We start from the raw sequence: 18,857 nt of genomic DNA on the forward strand, positions 1-18,857 counted from the left end.
ATATTGATGGACTTGAGTTATGCTCTTCCCCACAAGTGGAAACATTCTCTCTGTATCCACTCTTAATTTTAAAGACCTCTATTAGGTCACCCCTCAGCCTTTGTTTTTCAAGAGAAAAGAGACCTATTGTTTTGTTAAATGAATTGAGTTCCTCCCCCAAATCCAATCCCCTTTCCCGAGTCTCCCACTCTCACTGAAGCGAAAGAAGCAGTCTGTGCCCAGGTACCTGCCCGCTCCTGGGCATTGTAGGAAAGAAAGGTTTGCATTTACATAGCGTCTTTCACCACCATCGGATGACCAAAACACTTTACAGCCAATAAAATACTTTTGAAGTGTAATCACTAATGTGAGAAACACGGCAGCCAATTTGCGCACAGCAAGCTCCCACAAACAGCAATGTGGTAATGACCAGATAATCATTTTTTTGTTATGTTTGAGGGATATATATTGGCCAGGACTCCAGGGATAACTGCTTTTTGAAATAGTGCCCTGGGATCTTTTACGTCCACCTGAGAGGGCAGACGGGGCCTCAGTTTAACGTCTCATTCGAAAGACGGCACCTCCGACAGTGCAGCACTCCCTCAGCACTGCACTGGGAGTGTCGGCCTAGATTTTTGTGCTCGAGTCCCTGGTGTGGGACTTGAACCCACAACCTTCTGACTCCGGCGAGGGTGTGACTCACTGAACCACAGCTCAGACCAGTCTTGGTTTGGGGTGGGGGCAAAAAAAAGATGCCCTTGCCCCCCTTTCTCTCCCACCCTAGCATCCTTGATAAGATGCTACTGTTAAAAGCGCATTTTTCCTTTTGAAATGTGATGGTTCTGTGTTCACTCTCCAATCCCTTGTTTAAACCTACTGTTGAAGAATAATGTATATTTTACAACGTGTACATTTTATTTAGATTCAAAGAATGGCCACCTTCTGGGCTGAACCATTCGGCCCATCGTGCCTGCGTCTTTGAAAGAGCGATCCAATTATTTTGTCCGCCCCCCCCACCCCCTGCTCTTTCCCCGTAGCCCTGCAAGTCTTTTCTTTTATCAATTTAACCTTTGAAGATTACTATTGAATCTGCTTCCATCGCACTTTCAGGCAACGCGTTACAGACCACAACTCACTGCATTAAATAAAAGCAATGTTTCCCCATCTCTCCTCTGGTTCTTTTGCCAGTCGCCTTTTAATCTGTGTCTTCTATTTCCCGGCCCTCCCGCCACTGGGAGCTATTTCCGGAGGGCCGTGACACAACGTGCCCGCTGCTAGCGTCCCTTCCAGCGACTTGCATCCTGCCCACGCTGCCCTTGCAGGCCGGGATGACTGCAGTTAACCTGCAGAGTTCACTGGAGCTGGCTGGGCCCCAGTGTGACTGCGATTTGAAGCAAAGACCACCCTCTGCTGGTGGGAAGGTGCATAGCCACAGGCCTGACTCCATTTTGGGAGCTGTATTCCAAGATGCTTCAGTCACACTATAACCGTAACCTGGCCAGCAGGAGCAGCAGCTCCCTCCTAGGCCCCCCCCCCCCCCCCTCCCACAATACCCCAACAATGAAACCATGCTCCTATATCCAGACCACCCTTGTCCAATGTTCCCTCTAATTAATAATTTTTTGGGGGGGGATGTGCGGGCCATTCAAAATTCCACGCAGCTTAGAAACGTAGAAAATAGGTGCAGGAGTAGGCCATTCGGCCCTTCGAGCCTGCACCACCATTCAATAAGATCATGGCTGATCATTCCCTCAGTACCCCTTTCCTGCTTTCTCTCCATACCCCTTGATCCCCTTAGCCGTAAGGGCCATATCTAACTCCCTCTTGAATATATCCAATGAACTGGCATCAACAACTCTCTGTGGCAGGGAATTCCACAGGTTAACAACTCTGAGTAAAGAAGTTTCTCCTCATCTCAGTCCTAAATGGCCTACCCCTTATCCTAAGACTGTGTCCCCTGGTTCTGGACTTCCCCAACATCGGGAACATTCTACCCGCATCTAACTTGTCCAGTCCCGTAAGAATTTTATATGTTTCTATGGGAGCTCCTCTCATCCTTCTAAACTCCAATGTGTAAAGGCCCAGTTGATCCAGTCTCTACTCATATATGTCAGTCCTGCCATCCCTGGAATCAGTCTGGTGAACCTTTGCTGCACTCCCTCAATAGCAAGAATGTCCTTCCTCAGATTAAGAGACCAAAACTGAACACAATATTCCAGGTGAGGACTCACTAAGGCCCTGTACAACTGCAGTAAGACCTCCCTGCTCCTATACTCAAATCCCTTAGCTATGAAGGCCAATTTGCTGCCTTCACTGCCTGCTGTACCTGTGCCAACTTTCAATGACGATCCATGACTCCCAGGTCTCAAAGGGAACATTGCCCGTGTCTTGTGCCCCATTGCATAAATTCTTGTTTCCTTAATCGATTTTTCTTCCCTGCTGAATGTGTGTGTGTGTGTGGGTGGGTGGAGAATTACATTTTATATAGCGCTTTACAGCCAATGTAATGTGTTTTGAGGTGTGGGAAGATTTTCATTTATAGTGCACCTTTCATGACCAAATGGTGCCCTACAACATTTTACAGCCAATGGAGTGTAGTCAGTGTTGTAATCCTAGGCAGTCCCTCGGAATCGAGGAAGACTTGCTTCCACTCCCAAAGTGAGTTCTTTGATGGCTGAACAGTCAGATACGAGAGCCACAGACCCTGTTGCAGGTGGGACAGACATTCATCGAGGGAAGGGGTCGGTAGGGCTGGTTTGCCACGCACTCCTTCCGCTGCCTGAGCTTGGCCTCTTCACGTTCTTTGCGTTGGGACTCGAAGAACTCTGCGCCCTCCCGGATGCACTTTCTCCACTTGGGGCAGTCTGCGGCTAGGGTCTCTCAGGTGTCAGTGGTGATGTCGCACTTTACCAGGGAGGCTTTGAGGGTGTCCTTGTAACGTTTCCGATGTCCTCCTTTGGCTCATTTGCCACTGTTGTAATGCAGGAAACACGACAGACATATTGCGCACAGCAAGCTCCCACAAACATCAATGTGATAATGACCAGATAATCTGTTTTTGTTATGTTGATTGAGGGATAAATATTGGCCAGCAACTCCCCTGCTGCTTTTTGAAATAGCGCCATGGGATCTCTTGCGTCCACCTGAGAGCAGACAGGGACTCTGTTTAACGTCTCATCTGACAGTGCAGCACTGCACTGGGAGAGTCAGCCTAGATTTGTGTGCTCATGTGTCTGGAGTGGGATTTGAACCCACAACCTTTCGACCAATAGGCAAGTGCGTTGGAATAGTCAAGTCTAGAGGTACGGATGAGGGTTTCAGCAGCGGATGAGCTGAGGCAAGGGCGGAGACGGGTGATGTTAGAGGTGGGAATATGCGGCTCTGGTTATGCTGCGGATATGTGGTTGAAAGCTCATATTTCAGGGTCAATTAAGACACCAAGGTCGGGAACGGCCTGGTTCAGCCTGGGACAGGAGTTGGTGAGCGGGAGGGAGTCGGTGGCTGGGGAAACTGAGTTTGTGGCGGGGGAACCGAAAGCAGCGGCTTCAGTCTTCGCGCTATGCAATTGGAGAAAATTTCCGCTCCGTTCTTTCAGGGATGCTGCTGGCCATTCTGGAGAAGTGCGGGGCCATCCCCAAGATTGACTCTGCTGACGTCTACGTGGGGGAAGGGACTGTCGCGGCGGGATACCAGAACTTCATCATCTGCATCGAGATGTTCTTCGCGGCCATCGCACTGCGCTACGCTTTCACCTCCAATGTGTACGGGGACAAGCGAATGGACTCGCAAGGTAAGGCCAGGGCCTGGTCACAGCATCGGCAAACTCCCAATGGCACTGCCGTTTATATATATTTTTTTAAATAAAATTTAAAAAAAAAATGTTTAAAAGACTAAATTGTTTGTTGGTAATCCAATGCCGGGGGTGGAGGAAAGGGAACAAACGCGGTTGCCATAAAATGTCATAAGAAATAGGAGCAGGAGTCGGCCATTCGGCCCCTCGAGCCTGCTCTGCCATTCAATGAGATCATGGCTGACCTTCGACCCCAACTCCACCTTCCCATACTATCCACATATCCCTTCATATCCCAAAATCTAACAACTGTCTTGAATATACTCGATGACTGAGCATCCACAGCTCTCTGGGGTTGAGAATTCCAAAGATTCACAACCCTTTGAGTGAAGAAATTTCTCCTCATCTCAGTCCTAAATAGCCGACATCTTATTTGGAGACCGTGACACCCCCCCCCCCTCCCCAACCCAGATCATGGCTGATCTTCGACCTCAACTCCATCTTCCCACCCGATCTCCATATCCCTGATTCCCTTAATAATCAAGTGTCTTGTATCTTCTTCTCCCTTGTCAGTGATGGTTTGACACATCCCCCTGAAACAGCTGTCCCACAGACTCCAAGGCCTTCTGTCCCGAGCTGTGCTGCCCCTCAGTGCCCACATGGCATGAACGTGGCCTGCCATTGTGACCTTTGAACCAACTATATGGAGGCAAACTTGCCCCCCCCCCCCCCGGGTAAGCAGGTCCACCCCAATACCAAATACGGTTTGCCGCAACAGACCTGTTCATTGTGCTCGACCAAGACCGCACAAGCACATGGTCTTTGAGCCGTAGACGTCGGGAAATTAGCAATATTATTTGCTTTTCCCTGGGTTGAGATGTAACCTTGTCAAACCCAACCCTCTCTACTAAATTCCTAAAAGCTTAAGATCTTGCTAGCCCGTCTCTGGGAAAACACATTCACTGTCGTTTCCTGATATTATATTGGGTACGTTACACAGTGGTTACGTTACTGGTCTAGTAGATTAAACTAATGATCTGAAGTTCGAGTTCAAATACCACCAGGGCAGCTGGGGAATTTAAATTCAATTAAATAAATCTGGAATAAAAAGCTAGTATCCGTGATGGTGACCATCAAACTATCGGATTGTTGAAACTGTGGGTCTGGAGTCACATATAGGCCAGACTGGGTAAGGACGGCAGATTGCCTTCCCTGAAGGGAATTAGTGAACCACTTTTATTTATAAATAACTTTAAAAAATGTATATAGCGCCTTTAACGTAGCAAAACGTCCCACGGCGCCTCACAGCAGTGTTGCGAGACAAAACCGATAAATTTGACCCCGAGCCACAAAAGAAGAAATTACGGCAGATGACCAAAAGCTTGGTTAACATAAGAATTAGGAACAGGAGTTGGTCATCTAGCCCCTTGAGCCTGCTCCGCCATTCAACAAGATCATGGTTGATCTGGCCGTGGACTCAGCTCCACTTACCCGCCCGCTCCCCGTAACCCTTAATTCCCTTATTGGTTAAAAATCTATCTATCTGTGACTTGAATACATTCAATGAGCTAGCCTCAACTGCTTCCTTGGGCAGAGAATTCCACAGATTCACAACCCTCTGGGAGAAGAAATTCCTTCTCAACTCGGTTTTAAATTGGCTCCCCCATATTTTGAGGCTGTGCCCCCTAGTTCTAGTCTCCCCGACCAGTGGAAACAACCTCTCTGCCTCTTGTCTATCCCTTTCATTATTTTAAATGTTTCTATAAGATCATCCCTCATCCTTCTGAACTCCAACGAGTAAAGACCCAGTCTACTCAATCTGTCATCATAAGGTAACCCCCTCATCTCCGGAATCAGCCTAGTGAATCGTCTCTGTGCCCCCTCCAAAGCCAGTATATCCTTAAGTAAGGTGACCAAAACTGCACGCAGTACTCCAGGTGCGGCCTCACCAATACCCTATACAGTTGCAAAAGGACCTCCCTGCTTTTGTATTCCATCCCTCTCGCAATGAAGGCCAACATTCCATTCGCCTTCCTGATTACCTGCTGCACCTGCAAACTAACTTTTTGGGATTCATGCACAAGGACCCCCAGGTCCCTCTGCACCGCAGCATGTTGTAATTTCTCCCCATTCAAATAATATTCCCTTTTACTGTTTTTTTTTTTTTTCCCCCAAGGTGGATGACCTCACATTTTCCGACATTGTATTCCATCTGCCAAACCTTAGCCCATTCGCTTAACCTATCTAAATCTCTGTGTCCTCTACACAACCTGCTTTCCCACTAATCTTTGTCATCTGCAAATTTTGTTACACTACACTCTGTCCCCTCTTCCAGGTCATCTATGTATATTGTAAACAGTTGTGGTCCCAGCACCGATCCCTGTGGCACACCACTAACCACCGATTTCCAACCTGAAAAGGACCCATTTATCCCGACTCTCTGCTTTCTGTTAGCCAGCCAGTTCTCTATCCATGCTAATACATTTCCTCTGACTCTGCGTACCTTTATCTTCTGCAGTAACCTTTTGTGTGGAACCTTATCGAATGCTTTTTGAAAATCTAAATACACCACATCCATCGGTACACCTCTATCCACCATGCTCGTTATATCCTCAAAAATTCCAGTAAATTAGTTAAACATGATTTCCCCTTCATGAATCCATGTTGCGTCTGCTTGATTGCACTATTCCTATCTAGATGTCCTGCTATTTCTTCCTTAATGATAGTTTCAAGCATTTTCCCCATGTTAAACTAACCGGCCTATAGTTATCTGCCTTTTGTCTGCCCCCTTTTTTAAACAGAGGCGTTACATTATTTGCTTTCCAATCCGCTGGTACCTCCCCAGAGTCCAGAGAATTTTGGTAGATTATAACGAATGCATCTGCTATAACTTCAGCCATCTTTTAATACCCTGGGATGCATTTCATCAGGACCAGGGGACTTGTCTACCTTGAGTCCCATTAGCCTGTCCAGCGCTACCTCCCTAGTGATTTGTCTCAAGGTCCTCCCTTCCCACATTCCTGTGACCAGCAATTTTTGGCATGGTTTTTGTGTCTTCCACTGTGAAGACCGAAGCAAAATAATTGTTTAAGGTCTCAGCCATTTCCACATTTCCCATTGTTAAATCCTACTTCTCATCATCTAAGGGACCAACATTTACTTTAGTCACTCTTTTCCGTTTTATATATCTGTAAAAGCTTAAAGAGGAAGGTTTCAAGGAGAGCTTTAAAGGAGGATAAAGAGGTGGAGAGCTTTAGGGAGGGAGCTACAGAGCTTGGGGCCCAGGCAGCTGAAGGCACAGCCACCGATGGTTCAACAGTTATAATGAGGGATGTTCAAGAGGCCAGAATTTGAGGAGTGCAGATATCTCTGGGTGGGGGAGGCTTGTGATACTGAAAAAGATTAGAGATAGGCAGGGGCGAGGGCCATGGAAGGATTTGTAAACCAGGATGAGAATTTTGAAATCGAGGCATTACTTAACCGGGAGCCAATGTAGGTCAGCGAGCACAGGGGGTGATGGGTGCTTTAATCGTGATGGGTTTTTAACGACCATCCCATAGTTTCATGGGTCACCATTACTGATAGCCTTGTTATTTCAAATGTATTTATTTAACTGAATTTAAATTCCCTCAGCTCCGGGGGTGGAGTTTGAACACTTGTCTCTAGACTCCTGATGCAGGACATTACCACTATGCTACCATTCCCCTACAATTGTACTTTTTTTGTGCCAACTATGAGTGTTGTTTTATGTGGCGGAGCGGGAGTTCTCTCTTTTTCTCTCCCTCTCACTCACGCTTTCTCTCTGTCTGTCTCCTGCTTCTGCCAATTTTTCACCGCGGATAGCCCTGGTGTACGGGCCCTACGGTAGGCCGAATTTATGTATTTCTTTTTGTTGCTAAACTTGTTTCTCGCTCGGTGAATAAACGGTGTGCGTGTCAGAATATCTTGGTGTCGATGTTGATCATTCCAGCTAAAAGGGAGGTTTGCATTTATCTAGCGACTTTCTCAATCTCTGGACGCCCCAAAGCGCTTTGCAACCAATGACGCACTATTTAAAAGTATAGTCGCTGTTGTAATGTGGGAAACGCGGCAGCCAATTTGCGCACAGCAAACTCCCACAAACAGCAATGTGATAATGACCAGATAATCTGTGTGCGAATGAGGAGGGGATCTCATAGAAACATATCAAATTCTGATGGGACTGGACAGGTTAGATGCAGGAATAATGTTCCTGATGTTGGGCATGTCCAGAACCAGGGGTCACAGTCTAAGGATAAGGGGTAAGCCATTTAGGCCCGAGATGAGGAGAAACTTCTTCACTCAAGAGGATTGTGAACCTGTGGAATTCTCTACCACAGAAAGTTGTTGGCGCCAGTTCGTTGGATATATTCAAAAGGGAGTTAGATGTGGCCCTTACGGCTAAAGGGATCAAGGGGTATGGAGAGAAAGCAGGAATGGGGTACTGAAATTGCATGATCAGCCATGATCATATTGAATGGTGGTGCAGGCTCGAAGGGCCGAATGGCCTATTCCTGCACCTATTTTCTGTGTTTCTATGTTACGTTGGTTGAGGGATAAATATTGGCCCCTGGACACTAGGGATAACTCCCCTGCTCTTCGAAATAGTGCCATGGGATCTTTTACGTCCTTCTGAGAGCAGATGGGGCCTCTGATTAACGGCACCTCCGACAGTACAGTGCTCCCTCAGCATTGCACTCCAAGACAACTATATCCCTCCTTAAATAAGGAGACCAAAACTACACAATACTCCAGGTGTGGCCTCACCAATACCTTGTATAGTTGTAGCAAGACTTCCCTGCTTTTTTACTTCATCCCCTTTACAATAAAGGCCAAGATACCATTGGCCTTCCTGATCACTTGCTATACCTGCATACTATCCTCTTGTGTTTCATGCACAAGTATCTCCAGGTCCCTCTGTACTGCAACATTCTTCAGTCTCTCCACCATTTTAAATAATATTTTGCTTTTCTAGTCTTCCTACCAAAGTGCATGACCTCACACTTTCCAACATTATACTCCATCTGCCAAATTTTTGCCCACTCACTTAGCTTATCTGTCCTTTTGCAGATTTTTTGTGTCCTCCTCACACATTGCTTTTTCTCCCATCTTTGTATCATCAGCAAACTTGGCTAACGTTACACTCAGTCCCTTCTTGCAAGTCGTTAATATAGATTGTAAATAGTTGGGGTCCCAGCACTGATCCCTGGGGCACCCCACTAGTTACTGGTTGCCAACCAGAGAATGAACCATTTATCCCAACTCTCTGTTCTCTGTTAGTTAGCCAATCCTCTATCCATGCTAATATATTACCCTCAACACCGTGAACTTTTATCTTGTGCAGTAACCTTTTATGTGGCACCTTGTCAATGCCTTCTGGAAGTCCAAATACACCACATCCACTGGTTCCCCTTTATCCACCCTGTTTGTTACATCCTCAAAGAACGCCATCAAATTTGTCAAACATGACTTCCCCTTCATAAATCCATGCTGACTCTGCCTGACAGAATTTTGCTTTTCCAAATGTCCCACTACTGCTTTTTCCTAACCACAGATGTTGGGCTAACTGGTCTATAGTTTCCTGCTTTTTGTCTGCCTCCTTTTTTAAATAGGGGTTTTACATTTGCAGTTTTCCCATCTTTGCAGATTCTTTGTCCCTATCTTGGATAGTCAGCAAATTTGGCTACATCCATTTGGGTTTGGATGAAAGCAATAACCTGGGCATACTTGGGATTAGACGTTGGTTCTATCGGGCGGACATAGAAGATCCCACGGCACCAATGCTCCTTGTCAATCTTTTTGGTGCTGCATGGCCACTTTAAGGGGATGCGTGGATCGTTCAAAATACTGCGCACGTGCGAATTTTCCTTGAAAAGCCGGTTGTGCAGGACGTGTGAAACGCTGTACAGCTTACAGGGAACACTGCGTGCCACTTTCGAAGAGGAGCAGAGCAGTTCTCTCTCCGGTGTCCTGCTCAACATTTATCCCTTGACCAACATTACTAAAACACACTCTCTGGTCACTTGTCTCATTGCTGTTTGTGGGAGCTTGCTGTGCACAGATCAGCTGGTCCATTTCCCACATTACAACAGTGACCGCACTGCACACAAGTTCTTCAAGTGGCTGAAAAGCACTTTGGACATGTTGGGTGGGCGTAGAAGGTGCGTGCTGTACGTGCAAAGTTGTCGCTCGTTTTGTGTGTTAGGTGTGTGCACTGGGTCCGTGCAGCAGAGCAGGTCTCCAGTCATCCTGGTTTAACCCTTGCCACTGAATAGAGGCCTAGCTCTGTCAAGCCCGTGTGGAGGCTGATGTGCAACGGCCACCACACGTTTAAAAAAAAAAAATTCACGCACAGGCATCTTCCACCCCCTTAGAGTTCAGGACTGGAACATCGGGTCCTTCATTGAAACATATGTGAACTCATGTGGAAGCAAGTCATCCTCGTTCGAAGGACCGCCTATGGTGATGGTGGCCAAATTGCACACCGCAAGGTTCCACAATGATTCCCACCCAGCTAAATGATTCCGCTACGGTGCTGTTGCTTGGCAGGTGAGTGTCGGTCAAGACACTGGACATTGTGCTGCGGGATCACAACAGGCAGCCTCGGTTTAACGTTTGGGCTAAAAGACGGCACCTCCGACAGTGCTGCACTCCCTCGGTACCGCACAGACGAGTGGGTCTGGAGTATGTGCTCAAGTCTCTGGCGTGGGGAGACAGCCAGTTCACTCTGGGTTAATGTGCGGGACCTTTTGCACTGCCTACATTTAATAGCTGCAATCGTGTCGATGAGTCTTATTGAAACTATTTTGCTGCAGATAATTGTGTTGAATTTTCCAGTTAGTTTTGTCTTGTGGTCAAATTCTGACGACCTGCTAATTGCTCCCGAACTAGCCATGGAATGTACCACTATTTACATAACTGCGACACTCAGCCCTGCTATCTACAACTCTCATTCTGTGCATTCCAATAATTTCACGACTTCCCTTGCTCCCAAACAACTAATGTTTAAACGTGGCTGGCTGCGACTGTGTTTATGGACAAGTGGGCCCCTTTTTTTTTGGTTTATTTCTGGAATTTGTGAGATGACCTGTCACACATTTTACAGCGCAGAAGCAGGCCATTCAGTCATTGCATTTGGATTGGTTCTCTGCTATCCAATTCTCCTGCCCTTTCAGCATATCTTTTGTTTCAAAGAAAATATTTTTCAAATGTTTATCCACTTTCCTTTTAACAATCGTGGATTCTACTTCTGCAAGTGGCATTCCATGGCCTTGCCACCTCCCTATCTCTCATCTCCTCCAGCCTTACAACCCTCCTGGATGTCTGCGCTCCTCTAACTCTTCCCTGTTGTGCATCCCTGAATTCCATTGCCCCACCATTGGTGGCCGTGCCTTCAGCTGCCGAGGCCCCGAGCTCTGGAACTCCCTCCCTACACCCCTCCGCCCCTACTGCTCTTTCCTCCTTTTTAAGACACTCCTTAAAACCTACCTCTTTGACAAAGCTTTTGTCACTGATTAACCATCACCACTTGTGCTTGCTGACCTACATTGGCTCCCGGTGAAGCAACGCCTCGATTTTTTTTTTTTTTTTTCCTAAATTCTCATCCTTGTTTACAAATCTCTCCATGGCCTCTCCCCTCCCTATCTCTAATATCTCAGCCTCACAACCTCAGAAACATAGAAAATAGGTGCAGGAGTAGGCCATTTGGCCCTTTTTGAGCCTGCACCACCATTCAATGTGATCATGCAACTTCAGTACCCCACCCCTGTCTTCTCTCCATACCCTTTGATCCCTTTAGTTGTAAGGGCCACATCTAACTCCCTTTTGAATATATGTAACGAACTGGCCTCAACAACTTTCTGTGGTGGAGAATTCCACAGGTTCACCATTCTCTGAGTGAAGAAGTTTCTCCTCATCTCGGTCCTAAATGGTTTACCCCTTATCCTTCGACTGTGACCCCTGGTTCTGGACTTCCCCGACATCGGGAACATTCTTCCTGCATCTAACCTGTCCAGTCCCGTCACGAGATATCTGCACTCAAATTTTGCCCTCTTGAGCAACCCTGATGATCGCTCAACCATTGGTGGCCATGCCTTCTGTTGCCTGGGCCCTAAGCTCTGTATCTCCCTCCCTAAACTTCCCCCTCTCTACCTCTCTTTCCTCCTTCAAGACGTTCCTTAAAATCTACTGCTTTGAAGCTCTGGTGTAATTTTTTTTCTTGTCTGGCTCGGTGTCACATTTATTTGGTTTGTCTTAACGCTCCTGTGAAGCGCCTTGGGATGTTTTACTACGTTAAAGGCGCTATATAAATGCAAATGCAAGTTGTCCTATCGACCCGCTGTGCAACCTCCTAACCTCTCCACTTGTTCCTTTGACAGTGATTTTAAATTTATGCGCTCTAGTTACGGACCAATGCAAGTAGTTTTTCCCACTTTACTTTTATCGGAAGCCGAACCTACTCAGACTTTGGTTCTCTCGGGTTATCGAGTGTGCGAGTGTCTCCGAACTTGCTCATCAGTCCAGAGCCCGGGCGTTGAATCCGGTGCAAACACTGGACACACAAAGGCCTTTGCTGTTGCTTGTTGCTCAAGATCCTAAATTTAACCATGTTGACTCATCTCAAACCACATCCCAGTGGAGATGAGCCCAGAACATGAAACGTCTCAAAAATGTCACGCTTACCGGCACTGGTTGGGCAATCTCCCGAGAAGGCCCCAAATAGACGCTGTGAAAATTGGTGTCATTCCCAAGCGCTGCACCCAAGTACCTTTGATGCATTGGTCAGTTGGGAGGTTAAGTCACCTCTGACCTGGGCAGTACCTTTTTTGAATTGCTGTTCCTCAGACTCTCCCTTGCATGCGTGTCGACCAGCAGTGTCGAGGATGTAGGATAGACTTCCCTGGTTCCCCAGTGATCTGCCATGCTCTGGCGTACTAACAGTGGGGGCGGGGGGAAACTGGCCTAAGGCTGACTGCAGGCCATGCGTATATTTGCCTTTTATTCAACAACTGCCTGTATTTATAAAGCGTCTTTTAACGCAGTAAAACCTCCAAGGTGCTTATCACGAGTGTTAGAAGACACAAGATTTGACACCGAGCTGCATAAGGAGAAATTAGAGCAGGAGTTTGGTCAGTGACGTAGGTTTTAAGGAGCGTCTTAAAGGAGGAAAGAGAGGCGGAGAGGTTTAGGGAGGGAGTTCCAGAGCTTGGGGCACAGGCAACAGAAGGCACGGCCACCAATGGTGGAGCGATTATAATCGGGGATGCTCAAGAGGGCAGAATTAGAGGAGCGCAGACATCTCGGAATGTTGTGGGGCTGGAGGAGATTACAGAGATAGGGAGGGATGAGGCCATGGAGGGATTTGTAAACCGAGATGAGAACGCCACCTGACCCCCCCCCCGCCCCCCCCCTTCCCTTCTTCCCTTCCCCTCTCTCCTTCTTCCCCCTCCCTAACCCCCCCCTCCATCTGCTACATTCTCCTTTGAGGAGGGACAAAGAGTTGCAGTTCTCATTTATAAAAAAAAAAAAAAAAATTAGTGGCAAGAACATAAGCAAGTACAATTCCGCTCTGCTGCTGGGCTGGTGTAATGTATTTGCTCCAAGAGTTCTTTGCTTAAGAATTCAGAGCAACACATTGCTATTCAGAACCAATACAAAAGCTAAGTACCGCAAACGCTGGAATCTGGAATAAAAACAGAAAATGCTGGAAATCTCAGCGGGCCAGGCAGCATCTGTGGAGGGGGAGCTGAGTTAACGGTTCGGGTCAATGTCCCTTTGTCAGAACAGATGCTTAAGGAACGGTGAAAGGGGGGAGGGGAGGAAAGAACAAAAGGGAAGGTCTGTGATGGGGTGGCAGGCAGGAGAGATTAGAGAGACACAAGGGATGATGGGCCGAATTGAAATGGGAATGCCACACTAAGAACTAGTTAGTTTATTAGCAAAGGGTTTAACAATCACACGACACATTACCAGTTCATCCACCTGCCTCATCGTGGATCCCCACCCAGGGCCCAACTGGCTGGGGTTTTATTGAGTCTTGTGAACATCACGTGACTGGCTAAGCCACTCACAACGCAACAGCTCGACACACCTGAGAGTATCCTCCGCAGGTGCGTACCTTACCGCCGGTGTTGACTCTCTCCGTTCCTCTCTTTTTCCCCCCCCCCCCCCCCCCCCCCCCCCCAAAACAGGTCGCTGTGCCCCAATGAAGAGCATCTCCAGCAGCCTAAAGGAGACCATGAATCCCCACGACATCGTCCAGGACGCCATCCACAACTTCTCGCCGGCCTACCAGCAGTACACGCAGCAGTCGACCTTGGAGCATGGCACACCCTGGAGAAACGGGCACATCGTGTCGCGTACCCACAGCTCCACCAGCATCCGCGACACGGAGAAGACCCTTCTGCTGAGCTCGGATGACGAGTTCTGAGCTTGGGTTGGGGGGGGGTGGGTGGGTGGTTTGTATGGTGTGGGGAGGGGGGGTTGAAGGGAAACAATCGGCCAGTACAGTGCACCCTCAAACGGGCGCGACTTTCAAAATTCGGCTCACGAAGGGGCGACGCCGGCTTGAGAATGGCAGCACATCTTGGGGGTGACCGTTTTATCTCTCCAGCTTTTACACTAGAAATCTTTTTAAAAAGACCCCCTAAACCGAAGGAGCCGAGTTTTATTTTGCCTTTTGTAAAATTAATTTTAACCCTTCGTTGTTGTTTTCAGTCCAGTGAGCGCTACATTCCGTTGTCAATTCGCCTTGATCAATAATTGCCTGTGCAAAGCATATCAACCAGTACTGGCCAACTTGTTTTTAAGAATATGATTTTTTTTTTTAAATGTTTGGGTGGGAATTGTATACGGGGGCGTCTACAGCAGGCTGTTGCTAGGACAGAGGCAGCCTCTAATCAGTCCTGGTGCAGGCTGAGGGGGAAGAAAGACATGGAGAACGGAGAGCTTGGCTTGTGGCCTACCTGTGGGGGGTTAATGGCTGCCCGCCCAGTCAGCAGCAGCTGGTCACCGTTTGAAGGGTAGGTTTCATCTTCTTTTGGAGGGAGATCAATGGGATCCCCGCGTCAGAGTCCACAAGGGAAACTTTTTGTTCCCTTATTGCGTTGTGACTTTCCAGCCAGTTCTGAACCGTAATCTCTCTCTCTCTCTCTCTCTCCTCGTGCTCTCTCTCTCTCTCTCTCTCTCTCTCGCTCCTCGTGCTCTCTCCTCATGCTCTCTCTCTCTCTCTCTCCTCGTTCTCTCTCTCTCTCTCTCTCTCTCTCTCTCTCTCTCTCTCTCTCTCTCTCTCTCTCTCTCTCTCTCTCTCTCTCGCTCCTCGTTCTCTCTCTGCTCTCTGTGCTCTTTCTCTCTCTCTCTGTGCTCTCTCTCTCTCTCTCTTTGTGCTCTCTCTCTCTCCTCGCGCGCTCTCGCTCGGCTTTAACTGGAATTTTTTAATGCCCCTGCTCAAGTGATCTGCGAGTTGGAACACATGGGGCTCTCTTTTCTCCCGCCCCCCCCCCCCCCCCCAGCGGATACCAGGGCCCTGTTTCCTGCTTTCCGCAAGCAGCATTGGCATGGATACAGTCTTCCCCCTCCATTATGTTTCTCTTTCCCTCTCTCCTCCCTGCCCCTCCCACTCCCAAATCACATGACTCCTTTGCCACAGTTCCACTTGTAATCCGGGACTGGTTTTGATTCGAGGGGGCCTGACAGTGACCCAACACGTGCCAAGACCTTGCGGCTCTTCAGGCAAAGCCCCGTGTCTCGGAATGAGCTGCCGTTGATGCTCCTCCTGCCCCGATGGGGTTGGTCACCAATGTTCCCACGTGATGGGGCGGCCCATTTAAATTTCCGCACATTCGCGGTTTTTCACCAGAGCCGGTGAACGGCCTGCGCAGGACCTCCAGGCCACTGCAGGAATACTCTCCCAGACAAGTTTTTTTTTAATGCGCCGTACTCATTTAGTTTAGTCTGTTCTCTTCTTTATTAACACGAGCCGTTTAATTTGTGGGTGAATACTTGATTTTTTTTTTCATGTTGAACTTTTTAATTCTCTTGACTTGCCTGTGACGGTTGGGCCATATTGGCCGATGTAGAACATCGGACCACCCTTGGGGGAGGCGTGGGGAATTGTAACCTCCCCTGCCCTGTCGGGGAACTGACTGGATCGGTGCAAAACGCTACATTTACCTCTGTTGAGTGTAAAATCTGATGGGGGTATGTTACACCCGATCCTCTTGGTTTCCCATCCAGCGGGTTATGTTGTACTGACCCCCTTCAAATCTGAATTTTTAGCTTTTTTTTTGATGATTTTTTTTTAGGCCCATTTCAGAGCCTTCGCTGTTGCCTTTGCTGAATCTCGCTGACTCCAAAAGAGCCAGGATCTGAATCTGCGTGTGACGCAATCCCGGCTCCACACCCATCGACGAATGCGCTATCGTCGCAGCAACGTGGCGGTTCTGTTTTAGAGGCCCAAGGCCTAACATTCTCCTCTTTCCCCCCCACACTACCACCGTGTTCTTTATTTTGGAGCAAATCTAATAACAGAATTTGACTCTACCCTCCCAAGAATAGCATTTGCCGTGGCTCAGTGGCCTCTGAGTCAGAAGGTTGTGGGTTCAAGTCCCAGTCCAGGGACTTGAGTACGTAAATCCAGGCTGACACTCCCAGTGCAGTGCTGAGGGAGTGCTGCCCTGTCGGAGGGTGCCGTTTTTCGGATAGAAAATTAAACAGAGGCCCCGTCTGCGCGCTCAAGTAGATGTAAAAGATCCCATGGCCACTATTTCGAAGAAGAGCAGGGGAGTTATCCCCGGAGTCCTGGGGCCAATATTTATCCCTCCAATCAACATAACAAAAAAAAAAATCACATGATCTGGTCATTATCACATTGCTGTTTGTGGGAGCTTGCTGTGCGCACATTGGCTGCCGAGCTTCCCACATTACAACAGCGACTACATTCCAAAAAAAAGTACTTCATTGGCTATATAGTGCTTTGAGATGTCCGGTGGTCATGAAAGGCGCTGTATAAATGCAAGTCTTTCTGTAGACTTCACGTGCAGATAATTAAGATTGGCAGGAAAATTCAATCCAGGGAGTTTTATTTAAATACCAGACTCTTGCCAGTCTAAACAGTCATCTGCCAGGGTAGCTGTACTGACCAGGGGCACCGATGGAACGATGCCAGTGTTGGCCCCTTCGGTCTGTTTTTGTTTTTGTTGCAGTGGTGATCTGAGACTCCTGTCAGCAATAGCAGTGTTCAGGGGGTGGGGCTGGGTGGGAGGGAGAGTGAACTGTGTCTCCTTGGGTGCCCGGTGCTTTTAAGTGCCACTTGGTTCCAAACCCAACCGCGTGTGCCACCCGGAACAGCTCAACGACTGCAGTCATTTTTCTGTGGCCAAGCCAACATGGTCGCCAGTGCACGGAGGCCTTCTCCCTTGCCCTTCGTCCCGCTCCAGGGACTCGAGCACAAATCCCAGTGCAGTGCTGGGGGAGTGCCGCACTGTCGGAGGTGCCGTCTTTCGGACGAGACGTTAAACCGAGGCCCCATCTGCCCCTCAGGTGGAAGTAAAAGACCCCCTTGGTGCTATTTAGAAGAGCAGACGATTTCTCCCTGCTGTCCTGGCCAATATTTATCCCTCAATCAACAGGGGAAAAAAAGTTTAAATGAGTCATTTTCACATTGCTGTTTGTGGGAGCTTGCTGTGCACAAATTGGCTGCTGCATTTCCAACAGTGACTGCACTCCAAAAAGCACTGCATTGGCTTAAAGCGCTTTGAGATGACCAGTGGTGGAGGAAGGCGCTATATTATAATAAATTAACTTTTATTTATATAGTGCCTCTGACATATTAAAACGTCCCAGGGCGCTTCACATCAGTGTTACAGACACGGATAAATTTGACACTGAGCCACAGAAGAAATTAAGGCAGATGACCAAAAGCTTGTTTAGAGGTGCGTTTTAACGAGTGTCTTTAAAGGAAGGAAGAGAGGCGGAGAGGTTTAGGGAGGGAGTTCCAGAGCTTAGGCCCCAGGCAGCTGAAGGCACTGCCACCGATAGCTGAGCGATTATAATCAGGGATGCTCGAGACCAGAGGGTGTGCAGACATCTCCGGGGGGAGGGGGGGGGGGGGGGGGTGGTGATTTGTAAACCAGGATGAGAATTTTGAAATCGAGGCGTTGTTTAACTGGGAGCTAATGTAGGTCAGCGAGTACGGGGTGATGGGTAATCTTGACTTGGTGCGGGTTAGGACACAGGCTGCTGAGTTTTGGATGACCAAGTTTAGGTAGTGTGGAATGTGGGAGGCCGGCCAGGAGTGAGTTGGAGTAGTCTAGTCTAGAGGTAACAAAGGCATGAATGAGGGTTTCAGCAGCGGAAGAGCTGAGGCAGGGGTGGAGGTGGGCGATGTTACGGAGTTGGAAAAAGACGGTTTTAGTTATGCCGCGGATATGTGGCTGGAAACTCATTTCGGGCTCAAATATGACACCTAGGTTGTGAACAGTCTTGTTCACCCTCCGCTTGATGCTAGAGAGAGGGATGGAGTCAGTGGTTAGGAACGCAGTTTGTGGTGGGGACCAAAGATAATGGCTTTGGTCTTCCCAATATTTAATTGGAGAAAATTTCTGCTCATCCAGTGATGGATGTCGGACAAGCAATCTGACAATTTAGATACCAAGCAGGGGTCGAGAGAAGTGGTGGAGAGGTAGAGCTGGGGGTCGTCAGCGTACATGTGGAAACTGCCTCCGTGTTTTCGGATGATATCACCAAGGGGCAGCATAGAGATAGAAACAGAGAATAGGTGCAGGAGCAGGCCATTCGGCCCTTCGAGCCTGCACCACCATTCAATATGATCATGGCTGATCATGCAACTTCAGTACCCCATTCCTGCTTTCTCTCCATACCCCCTGATCCCTTTAGCCGTAAGGGCCACATCTAACTCCCTTTTGAATATGTCCAACGAACTGGACTCTAACCTGAATTCCACAGGTTCACAACTCTCGGTGAAAATGTTTCTCCTCATCTCGGTCCTATATGGCTTACCCCTTATCCTTAAACTATTACCCTTGGTTCTGGACTTCCCCCAACATCGGGA

General features: G+C 48.1%; 1 protein-coding gene across 4 annotated transcripts in view; it reads left to right on the forward strand.

Moving 5' to 3' along the window:
- Positions 1–14,216, forward strand: part of LOC139230511 (transmembrane protein 184B) — a 70,991-nt gene extending 56,775 nt beyond the window's left edge. For 2 of the 4 annotated variants that reach the window (XM_070862338.1, XM_070862340.1), the window contains 2 exons: positions 3,575–3,769; positions 13,978–14,216. In XM_070862338.1, coding sequence (XP_070718439.1) covers positions 3,575–3,769; positions 13,978–14,216 — 434 coding nt within the window. Of the gene's footprint in view, positions 1–3,574; positions 3,770–7,612; positions 7,766–13,977 lie in introns of those variants that run through there. The other 2 variants (XM_070862337.1, XM_070862339.1) reach the window with 2 other exon arrangements.
- The last annotated feature ends 4,641 nt before the right edge of the window (positions 14,217–18,857 follow it).

The sequence above is a fragment of the Pristiophorus japonicus genome, chromosome 19, assembly GCF_044704955.1.
Source record: "Pristiophorus japonicus isolate sPriJap1 chromosome 19, sPriJap1.hap1, whole genome shotgun sequence".
Taxonomy (NCBI): Eukaryota; Metazoa; Chordata; class Chondrichthyes; family Pristiophoridae; genus Pristiophorus; species Pristiophorus japonicus.